The sequence below is a fragment of the Leptodactylus fuscus genome, chromosome 1 (assembly GCF_031893055.1).
Source record: "Leptodactylus fuscus isolate aLepFus1 chromosome 1, aLepFus1.hap2, whole genome shotgun sequence".
Classification (NCBI taxonomy): Eukaryota; Metazoa; Chordata; class Amphibia; order Anura; family Leptodactylidae; genus Leptodactylus; species Leptodactylus fuscus.
In genome coordinates, this window is record NC_134265.1 from 85,738,970 (window position 1) to 85,759,860 (window position 20,891).

Here is a 20,891-nt window from a genome sequence, read left to right on the forward strand (position 1 = left end):
ATTGTATTATATATGAACTTCACCCACTGTTAATCCCTCCGGTTTCTATATTACATTTTGTGGATCGTATACTTATGAAAAAAATAATAAAAGTAGCAAAAAAAAAAATCAAATAAATAAAATTCAACATGCTGTACAAAAATCTGTAAAACAGGCACTTTTAGGACAAGAACATTTTAAATCTTCTTACATGGCTATAAAGAGGATAAAATACACTAATTCCTCTAAATAGGATCATTTCGGCGGCATGGATTTTTTACGGTAGGACCGATATAAATGGTTTGTACATCATTTAAATGATTATTTCAGACTATAACATCTAATGCCAGCAGAATGAAGCTCAAAGTAAAATACAGTACTTTGTGAAATGCTACTGCACTTTCAATCAGCTATTGAGTGGGGGTGTTGGGAGTCGGACCCTCACCGATCATATATTGAGGATTACTCTGAACCATCTATACAGTGATGTGGCTTCAAGCTCCTGGGGACAATGCAAAATCTATCAGGGCTCGTTCACACGGGGCAAGAGGGGACGTATTTTGACGCCGAATCTACCTCAGAATCCGCCCCCTCAGAATAGAGGTCTATGTAGACCTCTAGCTTCCTTTTTTCCGTGAGCGGTATGTTCCGGCTTATGGAAAAAAGAAGCAAGCTGGCCTTTCTTTAGGCGGATTTCGCAGCTGTTTCAGCCCCGGCGTCCGCCTTGCGACAGCACCATCCGGACTAGGCCCATTCATTTGAGCCTACTCCAGAGTGGGAAGCCGCGACTGTCGGAAGCCACGACTTTCGCGGCAGGCGCGTTTTGGTCCTATTCTGATGCGGCTTCCGGCATCAAAATCAGGACCAAAATACACGGTCACTATCCCTGTGTGAACTAGCCCTCACAGTCCTCCTAACTATCAATTAAAATACTATAGTTTATTGAGATAGAAGGGCTTTTGATCCCATACATGCACCAGGGCCGGGGTTTTATCTGTTACTCCAGCAACCCAAATAGCTACACCGGAACAAGCTGTGTATGAAACTGCACCTTTTCCTGGGATTTCTATCAAGCACAGCAGTAATAAGTGCCCATCCCCTCTCAGTGCCCAGGACTTTGGATGCCTCCTCAGCAAGTCACACGCTCAGTCCAACCTAATGCACAAATACTGCAATCCATTTAACCCTTAAGTACTACCATGGTGTTTATCATGCACCACCACCGTACACATATCATTATGATAGACACCATGATAGTACTTAAGGGATAAATAAAAGAAGCAAAAGATCCATGTCCATGTCCTCTCGGCACCCTGTTTCCCCAAAAATAAGACAATCAGCAGTCATGCCGGCGCTTCCTTAGTGGAGTGCCGGCATGACTGCCGGTTGGACATGGTCCAGGAGGTGAAAGGGGGGGGGGGTTTGTATTTTTCTGAGAAACAGTGTAATAATAATATAAGGTTATAAGGCATGAAATGCATGTTTATGACTATCTACAGTGGATATTTTGGTTTCAATGAATTATCCAAAGACTTTAAATTTCACTTTCCTACTAGCGTGAATAGTAGTGATCAGCACACCTAGTGCCTTCATCAGACTCTACACATTTGGTACATTGCTAACGAAGGTATATATTGTATATATTTGTGCTTGTCATATAAGTTCTTAGATCACTTTTTCCTTTAGTGTGGCCTATTCTACCCATGACTACCTGTTATGTTTATACAATGTTTTTGTATATTATTTTTCCTTATTACACCATTACGATATATGACTACCTGGCTCTTCTACCTACCTATAGTCAAGTCTATCCACCACAAGTGTCGTTTAAATTTCATCACCTCTCAGGAGAATTGAACCCACCTGGATCTAGGGTCGCAGTCACACCTGCACGTCTACTTGTGGCCTTTATTATTGTACATATTGTATATAATTTGTGTGAAATTAATTACCATGTGGTGTTTTGTTTTTTCTTATTTTCTTTTGTGAAATGTGTAGAGTCTGATGAAGGCTCTAGGTGTGCCGAAAAGCGTTTCACTCTACAGAATAAACACTCTGTTACCTCGCACAAGAAAGTGTGTCGTTCCATTTACTTCTATATATCGGGTTGGGACCCTACGACCACGCTATATTTTGGACCTTGCATCCCTTTACCACATACTTGCCCTTTGCAAGGTGAAGACCGGGCCATGGAAAACCTCGTCTTTTCATTCAACCCAGAAGAGACGGCAGGAATACTTGCAGGAGTCACTTACGACCGCGACTTCCTTGATTCAGCCCCCATTGAGACTAAGACTCGTGACTATGAAAAAGATCGTAAGAAGCTTGTAAGTATAGAACTACACTGTGTTACAATGGCCGAGTACATCAAGAATCTGAGGATTCCTCGCGGACTTAGAATGTCCGTAGTTCCTACAATATTCAAAGATGACAAAGACTTTTGTGGTCAATTCGAATTAATTTTGAACAAATGTTCGTTTGATATCATGACGTTAACTATAACTTTTTTTACAGAAAAGCATCACGGAATTACGTTCCCATATCGCAAATACTGAATCCCAGTTGCGTGCCACCAGCACGGAACTGGAATTCGCAAGCATGAGGGATAAAATTGAAACTTCACTGTCTCAATTTCGTAAAGACCTCCAGGCACAGAAACGCAAGAAATTCATGCGAGACCAAGAGGACTATCTGAACAACCGGGTTTACAGATGGAAGGACGGTTACCCCACTACACAATATAATCCTAGACGTCGCTACAACACCCCGGATTCATCGGATTCCAGTGTCGGTAGCGACCGTTCCTTCCGTAATACAACCCAATCAATACGAGGTCTTCCAAGGAGAAGGGGTCGACAACAAACTTCTTCGGCCCCTCCACCTACGATGGCAACTAGATCCCAGGTAGGATCTGAGTCCTTGGTAGTAAACATCTCTTCTAAGTTATTGACACCTACACAAGTGGACCTTCTACAGAAGGGATTTTCATTTTGTCCAACATACAGGTTTGATCTATTCCGTTTGGATTTAGATCTCCAACGATTGTATAGATCTCTGAGACTCAAGGTACATTTCAACAAACAACCAATTGCACCACCCACTGACAATACAACTAGTAAAATTACTTGTAAAGAACTTGACCTTAAGTCAAAAAGTACATTTATGCCCCCAAGAAATTCACCTCCGGTGGAAACCGTGATTTCCTTAATTAATAGGGACATGGAACAATTTAGATCACTAGTTGAAAAAAACAAGCTCACATGTCCACCAAATCTGAACAGGGATGATAAAAGGGCTCTAGAATCCCTGTTGAGTGAAAAATCTTTGATACTGAAACCAGCGGACAAGGGTGGTGCATTGGTAGTAATGGATCGGAAAGACTATATATCTGAGATTAACCGCCAATTGAGTGACAGGGATGTCTATACCCCATTGTCTAACAATCCGGTATTTAAAATTAGGGATAGAATCAAAACCACACTGGACCAACACCTTCGTCAGGACAGTATAGACATATACACCTATAACTTTCTTACCAAAAATGATCCAATCACTCCGGTAATATATACTCTGCCCAAGATTCACAAAAGGCTGGACAAACCCCCAGGTCGCCCGATTGTAGCATCCACGGACTCTATTTTCTTGCCCTTAGCAATTTTTATCGAAAAGATTATGACCCCCCATGTCAAAAAGACTAAATCGTTCTTGTTGGACACCACTGCATTTTTGGACTTGATTAAAGGGTTAGACAGGATACCACACAACAGTATATTGGTGACCTGGGACGTTGTCAGCCTGTATACGTCCATAGAACATCACAAGGGAATATCTGCAACCAAAAGACTATTGGAAACCGCAGCACTCGACCCACAGGTAATTGCCTTAGTACTTGACTTATTAGGGATAATCCTGGAGGAGAACTATTTTCTCTTTCAAGACCAATTTTATGCTCAAAGACGGGGTACAGCCATGGGGTCTAATATGCCCCCCCCATATGCCAACGCCTATATGGCTTCATTTGAAGAACAGTTTGTGTATCCCCATAACCTTTTCATGCAATACTCCATAGTATGGAGAAGATACATAGACGATATATTCTGTATTTGGACAGGGTCTCTCCCCACACTACTGGAGTTTACCGACCACCTCAATCACATATGGCCAGAACTTCAATTTACACTAAGCTATGACCTCCAGTCCATCCATTTTTTGGACACAAGAGTAACCCTCAAAGATACAGGCAAATTACAACCAGATCTATATACAAAGGATACAGACCGTAATAGTCTGTTGCACTTCACAAGCTGTCACCCCCCAGCTCTTAAAAGGGCATTACCAAAATCTCAACTGACCAGGGTCAAGCGCATTGTCGAAGATCATGAGACTAAGAAATTGCGGTACACCGAAATGCTTAACAAGTTTACTCAACGGGGATACCCGGATAAAGTCTTAAAAAAAGCACTTAGAGACACCATTTCGGTCACCACTAATACACAAAAAACAACAACTAACAGAATTCCCTTTGTACATCACTATCACCCGTTCATGTATAAGGTTCATCACATCATTAGACGACACTGGTCCCTTCTAGGCAGAGCATACCCCCAGGTTCAAGAATTCCAATTACCATTTCTACCATGTTTCAGGAGACCACAAAATCTTAGGGACCGCTTGGTGAGAGCAGACATCGGTTCTGATAAAAAGTCACCCCGCCAAACATTTCTCGGTACTCAACGGAGAGGGACATTTCCTTGTTTACACTTTCAGCAGTGTTCAAATGTACAAAAGGGAGAAATGATCTATCATCCTCTGAATGGCCAGACGATCCCTATCCGTGACTATTTTACATGCGATTCCAACTTTGTCGTGTACTTCATCAAGTGTCCGTGCGGTCTCGGATACGTTGGAGAAACCACCCAGCGTATCCGGGACCGCATTAAACAACATAAATCCAACATCCGGTGTAAAAATCTTTTTCTTCCCATACCAGCACACTTTGAAGAGCAAAAGCACAGTATTTCACAACTTCGTTTTCAAGTATTGGAATATGTTGAGGCCCCGAGAAGGGGAGGCAATCGTATTTCAATCTTGAAAAAGCGTGAGGCGTATTGGATTCATAGACTTCAGACTCTTGAACCAAAGGGATTAAATCGCGAATATGACATCAACGCGTTCATCTGATCTATATACTAATGATATGCTATATTGTTTCTCCACAGGCTCGTTGATACCCCGCTGTTGTCCTGCCTCCAGGGTCTGCCCATGATTCATAGTATCCTTACTCATTTTGGCAATTTTTCTTTATTTTTCAATTTTTTATTTGTATTTTTATTAATTTCTATATTTAATTTTTTATTTTTACTTTTTACTTGTTTTTAATTTTTCAATTTTTATTTTTTACTCATTTTTTCATTTATTTTTTATTTTTTATTTCCTTATCTCTCTCTTAATTTCTTTGGGTTTTCTTGTACAATTTTACTTATCTTCCTTTTCAATTTTTCACTTTATTTTGAGGCTTCCTTTTTAATATCATTCACTATCTAGTACTTCTTACTTGCTAGCTCTTACCTCTAGAGTACACTACTGACTTTATGGATGTATCCTCTGCATAATCTCTTTGTTATTCTTACAATACACTACGATTATGCATCCTCTGCATCCTCCTAGAATACACTACTAGCTTAATGTATGCATCCACTGCATAATCTCTCCTTTGGTCTCCTTCTGTTCTCCACGTCCGGTATCTAACTACTGTTACGGGCTCTCTTCTATTCCTTATCGCTCGTATATCCCCGCTCTGCGCATGCGCGAAGCTCCGGAACGAACAGCCGACGGCTTCTCATCACACGCATGCGCATAGCCATCTATCACGCAGCCGGCACGTTAGATACGATGCCCGGACTGCTTTCCTACTGAGCTTGCGCATACTACGCGCAGTGATTGGCAGGCGGCCGGATACAGAGGCAGTCGGGATACACTATCCTTAGACGCCTCATCTAGCAGCCGGACGGCCACTTTCCTTTTTTGGCGCTCTAGTGGTTATTACCATATCTCTTGCTATTGCAATCTCCAGCGGACCCTGCAGGCTTTAGAAGCGGAGGTAAGTGTACACCCTGACAACGAGCTATTGCTAACTATCCTATGGCTATTCCCTGGAGGCATATAGTGTGATTAACACACTGACAATGAACCTACCATTTACACTATGGGTAAATACTGTGAGTAGTAAACACCTTGACAAACGAGCTTACTGTTTATCAGTAGATGCAAATATTATATTTGCAGTTGTGTATGCCTAATTAGAACCTGGCTATTATCTACAAACATGGTTTAAGTATATATTCTTTTCCACAGCAATAATACCCTGTGTATACACCACCAGGAATACCCACATTTGGTACATTGCTAACGAAGGTATATATTGTATATATTTGTGCTTGTCATATAAGTTCTTAGATCACTTTTTCCTTTAGTGTGGCCTATTCTACCCATGACTACCTGTTATGTTTATACAATGTTTTTGTATATTATTTTTCCTTATTACACCATTACGATATATGACTACCTGGCTCTTCTACCTACCTATAGTCAAGTCTATCCACCACAAGTGTCGTTTAAATTTCATCACCTCTCAGGAGAATTGAACCCACCTGGATCTAGGGTCGCAGTCACACCTGCACGTCTACTTGTGGCCTTTATTATTGTACATATTGTATATAATTTGTGTGAAATTAATTACCATGTGGTGTTTTGTTTTTTCTTATTTTCTTTTGTGAAATGTGTAGAGTCTGATGAAGGCACTAGGTGTGCCGAAAAGCGTTTCACTCTACAGAATAAACACTCTGTTACCTCGCACAAGAAAGTGTGTCGTTCCATTTACTTCTATATATCGGGTTGGGACCCTACGACCACGCTATATTTTGGACCTTGCATCCCTTTACCACATAGTAGTGATCAGCGGTACTAGATGCCATAAACAGAAGAGTGCCCTGCACGGCAGCTGCCATGGTGGCTCATTACTGGGCAGACTTGTCAACTTCTTTCATGTGAATGTCACCAGCAAGCACCTGTAGGTTACAGAGCAGTGTCTGCACAGCTACAAGATGTCCCCTTCACTGTAACATCATAATGAAAGGCCAGTTCACTAAAGAAGGTACAGTAAAGGTCTGTGGGCACAGCGGTATTGACTTCCATAAGAGGAATATGCTCAAGCTATATACATCTGGGGAATGGGCATAACTAAAGGAGCTCATACAAAAGCTCACCCCTGAACAATCTCTTCTCACAATGGTCAGCTACGTCCCATCTATACCTTTTAGGATCATTTCAATTGCCTTTTCTCTCTGTGGAAGTTGACCACCATAAAGACTTTTTCACATCAGGTCTGTGCGCACAAGTTTCCCATTTTTACCACCCCATGCCAGTATCCCCCTCATATTAATCATATTCCCCTTTTGTACATCAGCCTCCGCTACAGAATCCATCCTTGACTAAGTTGCTGACCAAGTACTATTTTTAACATTAAAGGGTTAATTTTCTCCTTTCTGATAGTGGAAGGCTATGCATCATAAATCTTCTCACTCCAACTTGTCAGAGGGTGCATTAATATATTTATAATAAAAAGACTGCCAGCCATTAAAGGAAATCGCAAAGGAGGTCAGAGACGTTAAACCAGCCACAGTGTGTAGTGGGGGACATGTGGGACCCCTGGCATCTACACTCATTTGCAGCTGCAACCACTGCCAACCCTACATTTACACCAGTGGTTTGGTGAAGGTTTCTTACAGATGCCATACAGCAACTTCTGTCACCTAGAGGGGTGGGGGACTAGTCCCCCTGTATAGACAGACAAAATCTATATCACATAGTATATGTTTTTTTTTCCAGCGCTATGAGAACGGAAAGTCACATTTACTTTAAGTACCACCGAATATAAAGAGGTTTCCTGCTTGTATTATAATACCATAGCTGTATCTTCGTTGTACACCACGTTCTGTGAGTTTCTTCTATCAGGTGCGATCAGTCTGATCAGTTTAATAATCTACTATTGGATGAACTCGAATTCCATGTAACAAGTTTTACATTTACAATAATAGTATGAAAACACAACAATTCTAATACATAATTACATTACAATAGCGAACAACAAACAAGCTGGCACATTACCCATGTGGCAAACTATATTAGCAAACTGTAACTTGCATTTGAAGGTCTTTTGTTATTTAATATTACTTTGCAGTAAGTTATCCGATTGCCAATATGTTCTATCTAGGTAACATCACTTGCAATGCTATGGTCAGCTTTGGAGATACCAGTTTACCATGCACTTGTGGTAGCCTGCACACTACTGTATTAGGACTTCTCTATGATCAATGTCAGCAGTATTTGGGCTTCTGATATCTTGAGAATATTATGTTACCATAATATGTGAGTAACACAAGAGATGATCAGTTAACTGTACATGTTACTCAGAATGTGAATACATTTGACTTCCTTATAATGTCTCTAAACTCTTTCAAGGACAAGTTAAATTATATTCTGTAGAAGCAACATGTAACAATAATGGCTTAATGTAAAATTGTACAATTATATGGAAACACCTGAGGTCCCGCCATTACAAGCTTATTCAATCATTGTGTAACCAGAAGCTGTAATAGCATCAGGTGCAGGAAACCAACTGTGACAAATGTGTCCAATTACTAGAGGAATGTCACAGTCACGTCACCCGGGTGGAAGCAGCCGGAGCTCTTACATATGCCACAGTCTCTGGAGACAGCAATATATCACTGACCAATGACTCCTGCTCATATACTGCACCAACTTCAATATTAACCAAACTCGAGTATCGACTATTGCTATATAATCAATTTGTAAGGCCCGGTTCTCATCTGCGTTTGGGTCAATCAATTACCCTGCCAGCACTTTTCTCTCTGCAGTTTTCGTGTGGAAGCCAAGCGGAAACCACACGGACCTCATTATAGACTATGGGGTCTGCGGATTTCCTGAGATAGCCACTTTTTTGCAGATTAGGTTTCCATTTGGAGGGTCCCCAAGCAGACCACCAAATGGGAACCCATGTGCAGATATGAACTGGGCCTAAGCTATATAAGACAAGGTCTTTATCTACACTCAGTCACTGTTTGATATATACATGACCAAACTGAGGAGATTGATATTTTTCCCATTGTGTCCTTCAGATACTTGTTGACTCTGAGGTGTGTATACATAGTCTTCTATATATAGATACCTTGTTATGAATGTACTAAATGTGCTTTTGACAATTAACATTCGTATTAAAGGGGTTCTTCAATCTCAGTGTATCATCAGGCTGCCTGCAGTGTCTGCTTCTCACTTCCAGTATTTCTCCTACCTCCCCCCATGCTGAACAGGACATACAATGCTTTTGCAGATCAAATATTATGCAGATGCTTGTACAGAATGGACTCAGTGTTATCTGTGTGTTTACATAGAGAGATAACAAACTGGGCTTTATCAGCAAAGTAACTGACATAACTTGTCCTATTTCCCAGGTCCGTGGTTATAGCAACGCTGTGTAAGCAATGGAAGGAATGAGGTCACATTGCAGGCAAAGAAAGCAGAATTTCTAAAGCAATATATTTAGGAAAAGCATTAATTTTACATAAGCTTCCAGTATAGATAGGATCCTTGAGATGGCACAAGATCATAAAAAAAATCCCTTTAAATAATCATTCTGCCCTTCTATAATAGAAATGAGCTCTTCATTCATTGACTTCTGGGTGAGCTTGTATTATACACTGAAGAGGCAGAGTTTCGGGAAGGAGGAGGAAACCAGTGGCCTGAACCAATAATGAGACAGGAGGTGTGTCTCAGACTACCTATAGGCACTGTAGATATAGTCTAGTCACAGATTACAGCTCTGCTGTAAAGGTGCTGAGCTAGATAGCAGCATATTAGTAGAATAGTAGAGCAAAATCTGAGGAAACAAATAGCAGGCAATCCACGGTATGTACTGACTATCTATATGACTTCTGAGCTTTTGACTAGACAGTCATTGTATTATACTATAAACCTGACTTCTACTGAGTGCAAACAACTGAGGCTATTATTCTGGTTACCATGGCTTAACCATGAGTTATATTCTTACAATAACAATAAATAATATATAATATAATGTACTCCTATTGTCTTCTGTAGTATAAGACACAAGAAGTTACTTGAGACAATGCATTCACTTATCTATAATGGTCAATGACTTGAGTTACAATACTAAAACTAATACTGACCCACAAACCACAAAAATATCATCTCAAAAGGAGAAGTAAATGAAGAGTAAAGAGAAATTAGCAGACAACCAATATAGATAAAGCAAAGTAGTTACATATAGAACTGCTGGAAGATGTATGTCATCACATTCTGTGTAGAGGTCAGAAGTTCCTTCAGGGTCCTGTACACAGTATATCAGAAAAGTAAAATGAAGCCCCCCTCACCTGGGGTCCAAAGATGCAGTCAATTCTACCACAGGTATAGACCAGTACAGAACATGCGGTACAGCACTGTCCTGTAGAGCGGCGCTACCAGACAGTTATTCAGTGCATACACTTCGGCAATAGAGGGTTTGGGTTTTTTTTTTTTTTACCAAGGAAATTCCCAGACTGACTGACTGGATCTTTTAGCCAAAATCATGTTAAGGAGATCAAAAGTGTCTGGAGCATTGTATGTGAAATGTGGTTTCAAGCTACAATGATCACTGGAAGTTTTATTGCTGCTAATCCCCCAGAGCCCCCATGTTTGCCTTTGCAGAGCACAACAGAAATCTGTGAGCACTGCCTCCCCTGCTGTCACATTGGCTCTCTATGACATCATTGACTCCACTGTATTCTCGTGCAGGTACATAGAGTAGTGCAGAGTGGGTCATGTGACTAAGAAGAAAAGCATCAGCAGGGGAGGTCGAGGAGCCAGACTTCCATCCTGTGCTTAGTATAGGTAATAACTGGGGCTCTGGATATATATTAGTAATAAAGCTTATGTAGTGCAGGGAATACACTGGTAAGCTTTATTTCTCCCTATATAACCTCTATCATCTCCAATAATTTAGAATATTCTTTAGTAATCTCACCCTTCTATGGCAGGGTAGTATAGATTATAGCTACAATGCTATTCAGTCTAGTAAAACATCCTTTTAATATCCATGGGATCTCTTATGATCTCTAAGTTTTCAATGTCTGAAACAGAATCTTATTTAGCATTAAGAGGCAAATCATGATTTCTTCCAGATCATTTTACAGTGACACCTAAATTCATTATATTAAGTTAAAGCCATAAAAAAATTAAAAAAATCAATAAAGAGGCAAAGAATCAGACAGACTAGAGTGGTCTATTAGCACAGGACCACGCGATAACCAATACTGTCCCACCACAGCACTCACAAGGGTAGCAGCTCCAGAACACACTGGTACCAGGCTAAACCCCTTGGCACTGGGCACCATCCCTTCCAGAACAGTACCACAACAACAAAGATCACCACACAGCTATTTGAACAAATCCTAAAGCTTGCCTGAGAGATGATACCTTCAGCGACACACTAAACCTAAACTTAGACCTACACAAGAGCACATTGAAAGATCACATGTTACAAGTCAAGCCTACACTTAACACTGAACTATTATCCTTAAAGCCAACCATAAAGTAGCGTTTGTTAAAACCAGATTGATACATTGTGAGTTAATCTTAAAAATTACTATATAATTATTTATGTATTTGCCCAAGTACACAACTATCTAGCCATCCACAATATGTTATCTCTATATCTCTCTATCATAAGGTGTGATATATATTCCATGTCTACTACTCACCCTGTACACTCAGCCGACATTGGAATCTGCACACTTGTGGCAGCCCCTTTCCTAACAGTATCTGTGTTGTTACAGAACTTCCTAAACTGTGAAACAGTATTAAGCAACCTAGTATTCTAAAACTGCAAGAAACATCATCTTCTGCTGAATAGAGAGGAAAGTATACAGAGTTTGCTATTTAAAGCCTCTGTAGGGGTTAATAAAAGGAATTGGAACACCCCTTTAAGGCTGACCGTAATATGTATACAGTGCTTATATCTTTAATTAACAGTGCATTTAAAGGATATTTACAGATGCATGTATTTTTGTTCCAATTCATCTGTAAAAGAATGAATTAACATTGCATATAGTCTTCATTCAAAATCTACTGCTGCGTTATGCATACAGCTTCTATAATGTATACAGCTTCTATGCAGATATATATGTGTCACCATCGTTACACACTATAAAGCAGGTGCAGTAAATACAATGGAAATAAAAACAAACACACATTGAGCTACATTAACATCTTCATCAGGATAGGCAAGGATCGGCAGCTTAGGACCACTGCACCTGTCATACACATTTACCAAGTACAAGATGAATGTAAAGAAGCAGCTTCCTAAAATTTTTATTGTCTCCCTCATTTCTACATAGGGGGTTCAATGGGATGGTGTGAGGGTTAAACTTACTTGTTACTTTATCTGACAGATATAGCTCCTGGCGCTGCCCATATCACCTGGAGGTCACTGTTTTATACACAGAACTCAGGCTCTCAGTCTATTCCTATGGGGGGGGGGGCAATGATTGATATTTTTAAAAACTTACTTTTAACCCCCATGTGAGGCTTGAACTTGTACTTATCAGACTGCTTATACCATAGACTGTAATACTACTGAATTGAAGTCTATGGTAAACCTTCATTATTGCTATGACAGGCCTTGGAGCTTTCTGAAGGCTTTTGAATGCCATGTGAACAGAACAGCTCCCGCAAGCGCACTGCACTGGGGCTGTTCGCCACCCCCCCCCCCAAAAAGTAAAACTGAAAATTTCTCAGATGCACATGGACAAATCTGACTATGGCATCTGGGGGTTTAAGTGCCTGTGATCAGAGGTCTCTGACCACAAATACTGCTGCCAGGATAACCCACGATTATGGAGCCTACTCAGACCTTGAACAGGCGCCATATTTAAATACCCAACTTCTGACGTACTATTATGGTGGATGTCAGGAAGGGAGTTATCCTTTACAAAAGCCATTGAAAAAGTTGCACTAAAGTTTCACTGTGTTAGGGCTCGTTCACATCTGCGCCCGGTCTCCGTTCATGCAGGTTTCAGTTTCCTGCACAAAACTGAGCAGGAGACGGACACCTGCAGGACTCTTTCATACCCATTCATTTGAATGGGTTTGAAAGATGTCCCGCCGTGAGTGCAGGTGAGTGTTTTATGCTCTCCGCCGCAAAACCGCATTTTTTAAAACCGGACACAGAGTTGGACATGCAGTACTTTGTGTCCGGTTTTAAAAAAAAAACGGTTTCGCGGCAGAGAGCATAAAACGCTCACCGTCGCTCACGGCCCGACTGGGTCTGACAGCTTTCTATCTCCTGCATGCAGAAGATGGAAAGCTCAGTACGGAGTCCAGGCGCTAGTGTGAACCTAATGTTAGTCATATTCATATCTGTTACACCTATACACCTACACTTTATATTAACTCAATGAGATCAGTGTAAGGTTAAACGTAAGAGACAGAATTTAGTAAGAAACAGCAATATAATTTGTTGGAGGAACTCATGGATGGAAACAGGGTAAAGCTCCACCTTTGGAGGTAAATCCCTATTGTAATGTTACTGCTGGAAATGCATCTATAGCAACAAAAGTGACCTGATAACACCCAAGGGTGCTGTAATCTGTTATGGCTTCTTTGTAAACATGTCAGTAGACAGAGGCCATTTTATGACCAGCTTGCGTTAGACAACTGACTAGCGGTATCCTGCATTCTGTAACGTGACCCACAATGCTAGATGAGATTATTTTAGATTTCCAGGAGCCCCTCTCAGTTATATAAATACCAATCTACATCTATACAGCATTTACAATACTGAACTTAAATGGTCACTAAATCTTCAACAAATGTTGCAAAAATGAATATTACAGGTCATTATAAGAAGCTTTGTAATTTATCTTATAGCTGGTCACATGATTAAGACAAATCTATCAAAGTCTATGGAAAGGAGAGGGGGGAGGAGGGAGCAGGAAGTGCAGTAGATAGGAGAAGAAAGGCTTAGGCCTGATTCACATTTGTGTTTGGGCCATTCTGTTTTCCTCTCCGCATGAAAAATGCAGAGAGAAAAGTCCTGCAATCAGCACTTTTCTCTCTACATTTTTCATGCGGAAACTGAGTGGAAACCGCATAGACCTCATTATAGTCTGTGGGGTCGGCGGGTTTCCTTAACTAACCGATTTTTTATGCAGATTAGGTTTCCATTCGGGGGTCCCCAGGTGGACTTCCAGAACGGAAACCCATGCACAGATGTGAACCGGGCCTTAGTCAAATGCTGCAGATATATGGGGGTTTTCTATCACAAAGCAGTAGATTTACATCCGTACAGTCACTACTTCTCTATATGTGTCTTGCATGTCCTTGGGACGGTTTCTGAATGAATGAGAGAGAGACAGTTACAGAGATGATTCGCCTCTACTTTCTGGTTGCAGTGTATGGCATCTAACCTCTAACCACCAGCTCAGAGAAGAATGCAAACTAGAAGTAGAGCCTATAGAGGGGGAACAGTTAAACATTGCAAACTATATCCCATCTAATGGCCAGATATAGTGTTACTCCTCATGCACAAGTACTATTGATGTATGAAAAGTCTCTTGAAAGGTTAGGTATGCGTAAAGGTTTGATTGAGAACTGGTAACTAGTTGCTACATGTACAGCAGGGGACCAGATCCGAGTCTTAAAGGCTCTTTCACATGGGTCAATAACCTATTGAGGAAGCTCTCATAGGAACACTTGGGCCTAATAATTGCCCTGGGTAAAGGTGCCAGCGTTTGGCCAACAAGCAAGTAAATCTTGTCTGTTGGGTGATCACATCTTTATGGAGCACCAAAACTCATTGTTTGTTGGCAAAAATCATTGTTGACATTTTTTGTAAACAAACATACATAATGGATCTGTATAGGGAACAAACAATGCAGTAGCGATAGTTCTTCCCCCTTGCAGTTTGCATAGGCCTATGTAAAGGTTGATGCAAACAAGCGCTTATGGACATGTTATATCAGCAACTGGTGCTCAGCAAGCATTGGGCTCTTACTACTGTTTGTCACATTCCCTTTAAGAGGATGTGTTAGCTTTTCTATCAGTTTTGACAGCATAAATAGCACAGCATGCAGCACCCATTTTGCCGTAAAAATGAATTACATTTTGACTAATCCTATACCTGTCATTTGTTGGCGTGGCGGTTTCTGACAATATGGTAGCACGAGCTCCTCTTTTCTTCAGTTTATCTGGGTGTCAGCTGAACCCCAGGCTGCCTCTTCTACCTACCCCGTATTCCATCCCTATAAAATTATATATCTAGGTTTTGTTAGTATAGTGAGAAACAACCAAAGTTGCATAGTAGACGGAAAAAAATAGCCTTTTATACTATCTTGCTTGGTCTACTGTCAATGTACAATGAAAGCTTATGTCATCACATAAAACACGGTTTCAAGAAGACTTACATTGATCATTGCATTAGAGGTGATCCTGAAGAGAGTGGCTCTTTCATTCACGGACTTGATCTTCTCACTGCTCTCTGCTGGTAATTTTAGGTTTTCCAGCTCACTCAGGGAGCGCTGCAGTGCTGCTCCGTGCTTGGCAATGAGGTCATTGCATGTACTGAGGTCATCTAGCTTACTGGTCAAAGACTTCAAGGAGCTGTGTAACTCGCTCTTGTCAGACTGTGAGCTCGGTTCATCATCCCCGGAGTCATCTACACAAAGAGAAATTTCACATTTTACTCTTCAGACTAGAAGATCTTACATCTATAAGCAATAAACAGAGAAAGCTCATATAGAATGAGAGATGATAGCAAAGAAATCTTGTATCCAAACAAATCTATTTTTCATCAATATTTTATCTTTAAAGACTTTTCAAATGCCCCTTTGCTTGTTTAAAAGAATTGTCAGTTTTCATATGGATGACCTTTCTATAAAATAAGCCTCAGTATCTTCAGCTGCCTCAAGCAGAGTGTCACCTCTGCTATACAGGCCAATGCTATAACTTTCAGTCACTTCATGATCTGTTTGCAGCTCAGTCCCATTCAAGTGAATGGGGTTGAATTACCATATCAAGAGCAGTTGCAATGGATTTTATAGCACTGTGCTTGGTATTCAGTGATGGTTCGCAAAGCCACTCAAACAGCTGTCTAGGGGTCACGTGCCTCAAACATCCACTGATCAGATAGAATCTACAGTACCCTTCTGATACTGTAGATCACCAATATTACAATCCTGGAGAACCACTACAATTTTTTGCCGTTTGCCTTGAGTTATTTTGAGGATTTTATGACCAATCAATATTAATTATTTAATGTAACTGAACAGCAAAGCTGACAATTTGTGTTGCTGAAAATACCCTTTAAAGGGGCTCTATCATTGGGAAAAGTCGTTTTTAACTAAGCACATCCTTGCATAGGCTTTAGAAAGGCTATTCCACATATACCTTTTGTATGTAAATCGCCTCAGTGGTTTTTGAATGAGCCCATTTTTATCCATATGCTAATTAGCCTGTCGGTGCACCCCCGGAAGTCTCATCGTGCACCCTCTGCCTATTCTTTCCTATGTAGCCTGTGCTGCTGCTGATGACTTCCTGATTCTGGTTTGCACACACACATAGGAGATAATAGCAGAGACGAGTGCTGCTGGGAACTTCCTGTGCTGGTTGGAAGCTCATTAGCATATTAATAAAAACAGACTTATTCAGAAACCACTGAGGCAATCTACATACTAAAGGTAAATGTGGAATAGCATTTCTAAAGGCTATGCAAGGATGTGTTTAGTTAAAAATGACTTTTCCCAATGATAGAGCCCCTTTAAAGCCTCTGTAGGGATTAAAGAAACACCAGAAAATGAAACTCAAAATATAATCCTTATGTTCCACATATAACCACAAGGCATACAAACTAAATAAAGCTATGAAGTCACACAGCAATTTTGCTTAAAAAAAAAAAAAAAAAAAAAAAAAAAAAAAAAAAAAAATATTGGCTATTGATAGTTATGCACTTCACAAGGGCAGACGCGCAGTATCTGTGTATATACATTTATGTATCAAGAACATACCTGCTATACAATCAAACAATATGTCAATTGTAACATTTCATATGTTTTTTATAACATAATGCTAGATTATAATACTACAGCTAATGACAATACTAAATATTGCTAGCCTGGACCCAAACCGTTTGTTACAGAACTCACTAAATTACTAATTGTACAGCACTGCAGAATATGTTGGAGCTATATAAATAAAATGTATTATTATTATTAATAATAATAAAGGTGTGTCTTCTTTTGATCATGACACTCCATTCCTGTGCTGGATCAGCCATCACCTCCACTATACTATATTTGCATATAGAATGGCTGCAGCGGTGATGTCACATTGATGCTGAGAAAAAGGCAGTGGTCTCATCGCCATAATGCCACCGCAGCAGCCGCTCTATATACAAATAGAGGTAATGGCCCGCCCAGTGGAGAAACTTATGGGAAAACCTATGACATACCCAGAACAGGATATAAAAATACCGTACCACTGACCCAACCAAAATGTCTTATATTATAAATTCTGACTTCAGAGCAACATCTATCCCATCCAGAAAAAAAAACAAAAAAACAATTCGCCCAGGCTGTTTAGCTCACACAACACGCTACCTCTGCTGGAGTTGAAAAATCCCATTCACATTTGATGTAATATTGAGAATCTGCAGGTATCCTCTCTTTACCAATAAATAAATAAAATAAAAATGAAGCGTCTCCTGTGTAGCCTACAGTATGTAGGAGAAGCTCAGTGTGATGCTAATAATCATTGTACAGGACGCATATACTAAGAATCTCATCTACAGAGGCAGAATCCAATTTTTTGCTAGTTAAACCCCCGGGGAAATAATCTGCTGCAAAAACTGTGAACTCTTCTACAAGACTTAATAAGTGTCATAAGCCACGGTCTGCCAAGGGCTAGGGGATTATTAAAAATTACAGGCAGCTGGCAATAGTCATATTGTAAATTTTATACTGTTTTTTTTTCTGGCACGTTGCATGAATTACTAAACACCCAAATTACCTGCCTATGGTTCACAATATCTATGGTAAGGCGTCATGGCAGAGCTGTGCAGACAGAGACAGGATGGAAGTTATGCAGCATTTTTGCCATATGTTACTTACATAAGATATCATTTGTCATATGGAAGAAAGTACTACTCACAACGACGATATCTACCCTAAGCAACAGGCCATGTAAGAAAAATAAATCCTAAGCTTTATTAAATTACCAAATACATATGGCCATCATGATCCAAAACACATAAAAAGATTAAAAGACAAGATGGCTGTTGGATTGCATATAGTCCTATAGAAATGGCCATAGCATAAATAGCATAAAACACATGAATAAATGATAAACAATACCAACCCAATTGTGACATAATTCACACCAACAGACCACCACCATCTCAAACCCCAACACGCATTTTCCGGTCAAACTTTTTTACATTTCAACCATTAGCCCGATGACAATTCTGTTTGAATGTTACTTTCTGTGGAAGAGATGACATATAATACATGGCTCTGATATATCAGCCTGTATACCTTCCTGACAGAGGATGGCTTTAAATAGACGATAGCTATATCTCAGGATAATGTTGCAGGTGCCCAAACTCATTCTTCTTAAAGGTATTGTGCAGGATTAGAAAACATTCCTAATTTCTTCTTCCCAGGAAGTGACCGCACGTCACGGTTACAGCCTAGTCCCATTAAGATAATGGGCATGTGACCAACGGACGTGATGTCACTTCCTGGGTAGAAAAAAAAATTAGCCAGGTTTTCCAATCCTACAACCCCTTAAAAGAGGACCATGTCATCTACTAGAACCTATCATCTTCTATTCTGAAGAGTGAAGAATGAGCAGCCATGTAAAATGAAAGGGATAGGAAGTTAACTGAGGAGTTAACTGCCCCAGGTAGCTTGGGAAAGGGGGGGGGGGGGGGCGCAATTTAGGGACCAACGAGAGACAGTTTAGGCAGGAAAATATAAGTAGGTGTGCGGGATTAGAGGAGGAGGAGTACAAAGGGATTTCAGGAAGGAATGGAGGGTTTTGATGCATTAGCTACTTAGAGGTGAAATAAGTGCCCCCCTTTTATTTCACTGTTGTGTTTGACTTTGAAAGATTAGGACAACTCCTTATACAGCCAGATAGCCAAGAGTAGGGCTATGAGTAAGAGGCAGCACGCCTCGAAATCCGTAAACCGATCGATTATCATGTTTTTATGTGCTGATTTTTCACGTCTCCTTACTGATTCTTGCGTTATGTTTTTGTTATTTTTTGGTTATGATCATTAAAAGTCAAGATTTATTTTAAAGACCTCATAGTGCTAAATCGCTTTTTTTTGTTGTCTATTTGCTATTGCACCAAGTCTTTGGCTGAGAGATTTTTGTTCCGTGCATTTTGAGGTTCTTTCATTTTTTGATCTGTTTCATGTTTTTCCTGGTTTTATTTCAGTGTTGTGTTTTACTTCAAAATATTAGGGCAACTCCTTGTACAGCCAGGTGACCAAAAGGTGCAGGGATAATGTATAAGGAGATGCATCACTGTATCTTCAGGATCAGTAGGCGTACCATAATTCACACCCATCAATTCTATAGAGATTACCTATCCTAGCAATATACCATCACGTCATAAAAGCGGAATACCTCTTTAATAAGATATGAAAGGAATATTGGAAAATTGTATAACATTTATTTGCTGAAACTGAACATCTCCTTGGAAAACAAGACTTAACTCAAGTTGTACAATAGATGCATTATATATTTGGAATTGCATTATTCAGGGACCTTTAACCCTACTTTTCACAGTTTTCTTATATTACTTGCAGACCATAGAAATAATAAGACAAGCTCCATGACCTTGTGACACTTCGTTGTAAACCTAGTGCTATTGTTTCCCATGAATTACAGCTTACCCATTACACAGTATAGGACAAGGCATTTATACTGAGCAAGGTCACAAATTTTATAAAGACTTTGCGCTGTAGGTTAAATGATTTTCTATAGGCTGGTAAAATGGGTTTCCTTCCATGTAATCTCCCTGCATATTTATTATTCATGTTCAGTGGTTCTCTGCTTCCAGCTCTGCCGTGCTTCACACACAAAAGCATTTGCTTTTTAATTGTTTTCCTGCCTGGTATATCCCAGGGTTCAGCATGGAGGGCTACTTGTGAGAAAAGCAATGCATAATATGTGCCAGAAGACAAAGCCTGAACAGTCATCTTTAGTAAGTGTGTCTGAAGCGCAACTTATACCAGAGCTGTTCCCTTCCCAAAGTCTTTGTCATACGCACAATGCCTAGTGTTTCGTGGCTTGTATATAGCGAATAGTGACAGTCAGACTCTAGGACAGCACAATTAATGAATTCCCCAAACAGCAAACAAAGCGCTTTTTCCACCTGAAACCATTTGCTATGCAGAACAGCCGTAATGAAGCTTTAAAGTGTTTACTGTCAGAAAGCCATGAAACGCTGAATCAACTATTGCTTAGAAGGCAATATATTGTTCTGTCCCTCCATTAATCTCCAGTACAGATTAACTGGAGATGAAATGAGGCCCGTGGCATTGGAAATATGTACATTTGCTGCTGACTTCTGTTTCGGCTTTAGAAATATCGCTCGCTGTCATATTTGTCGAGGTTTGTTAATAAAACTAGGTACATATATAGATGAGAGTCACACGGTGTCACACAGATGAGGAATACTTTAAAAAAAACAACGGGGGAGTCCACATGAGGACCCCCGAACGGAAGACCAAAAGCACTGGCAAGCAGTGTGCCAGTGAAAGCACACAGACCCTA

At 40.2% G+C, this 20,891-nt stretch overlaps 1 protein-coding gene across 4 annotated transcripts in view; it reads right to left on the reverse strand.

Annotated features, from left to right (window-relative positions):
- Nucleotides 1–20,891, reverse strand: part of OSBP2 (oxysterol binding protein 2) — a 219,053-nt gene that overhangs the window by 69,052 nt on the left and 129,110 nt on the right. For all 4 annotated transcript variants that reach the window (XM_075272643.1, XM_075272652.1, XM_075272669.1 and 1 more), the window contains one exon: nt 15,516–15,766. In XM_075272643.1, the coding sequence (XP_075128744.1) occupies nt 15,516–15,766 (251 nt within the window). The remainder of the gene's footprint in view (nt 1–15,515; nt 15,767–20,891) is intronic.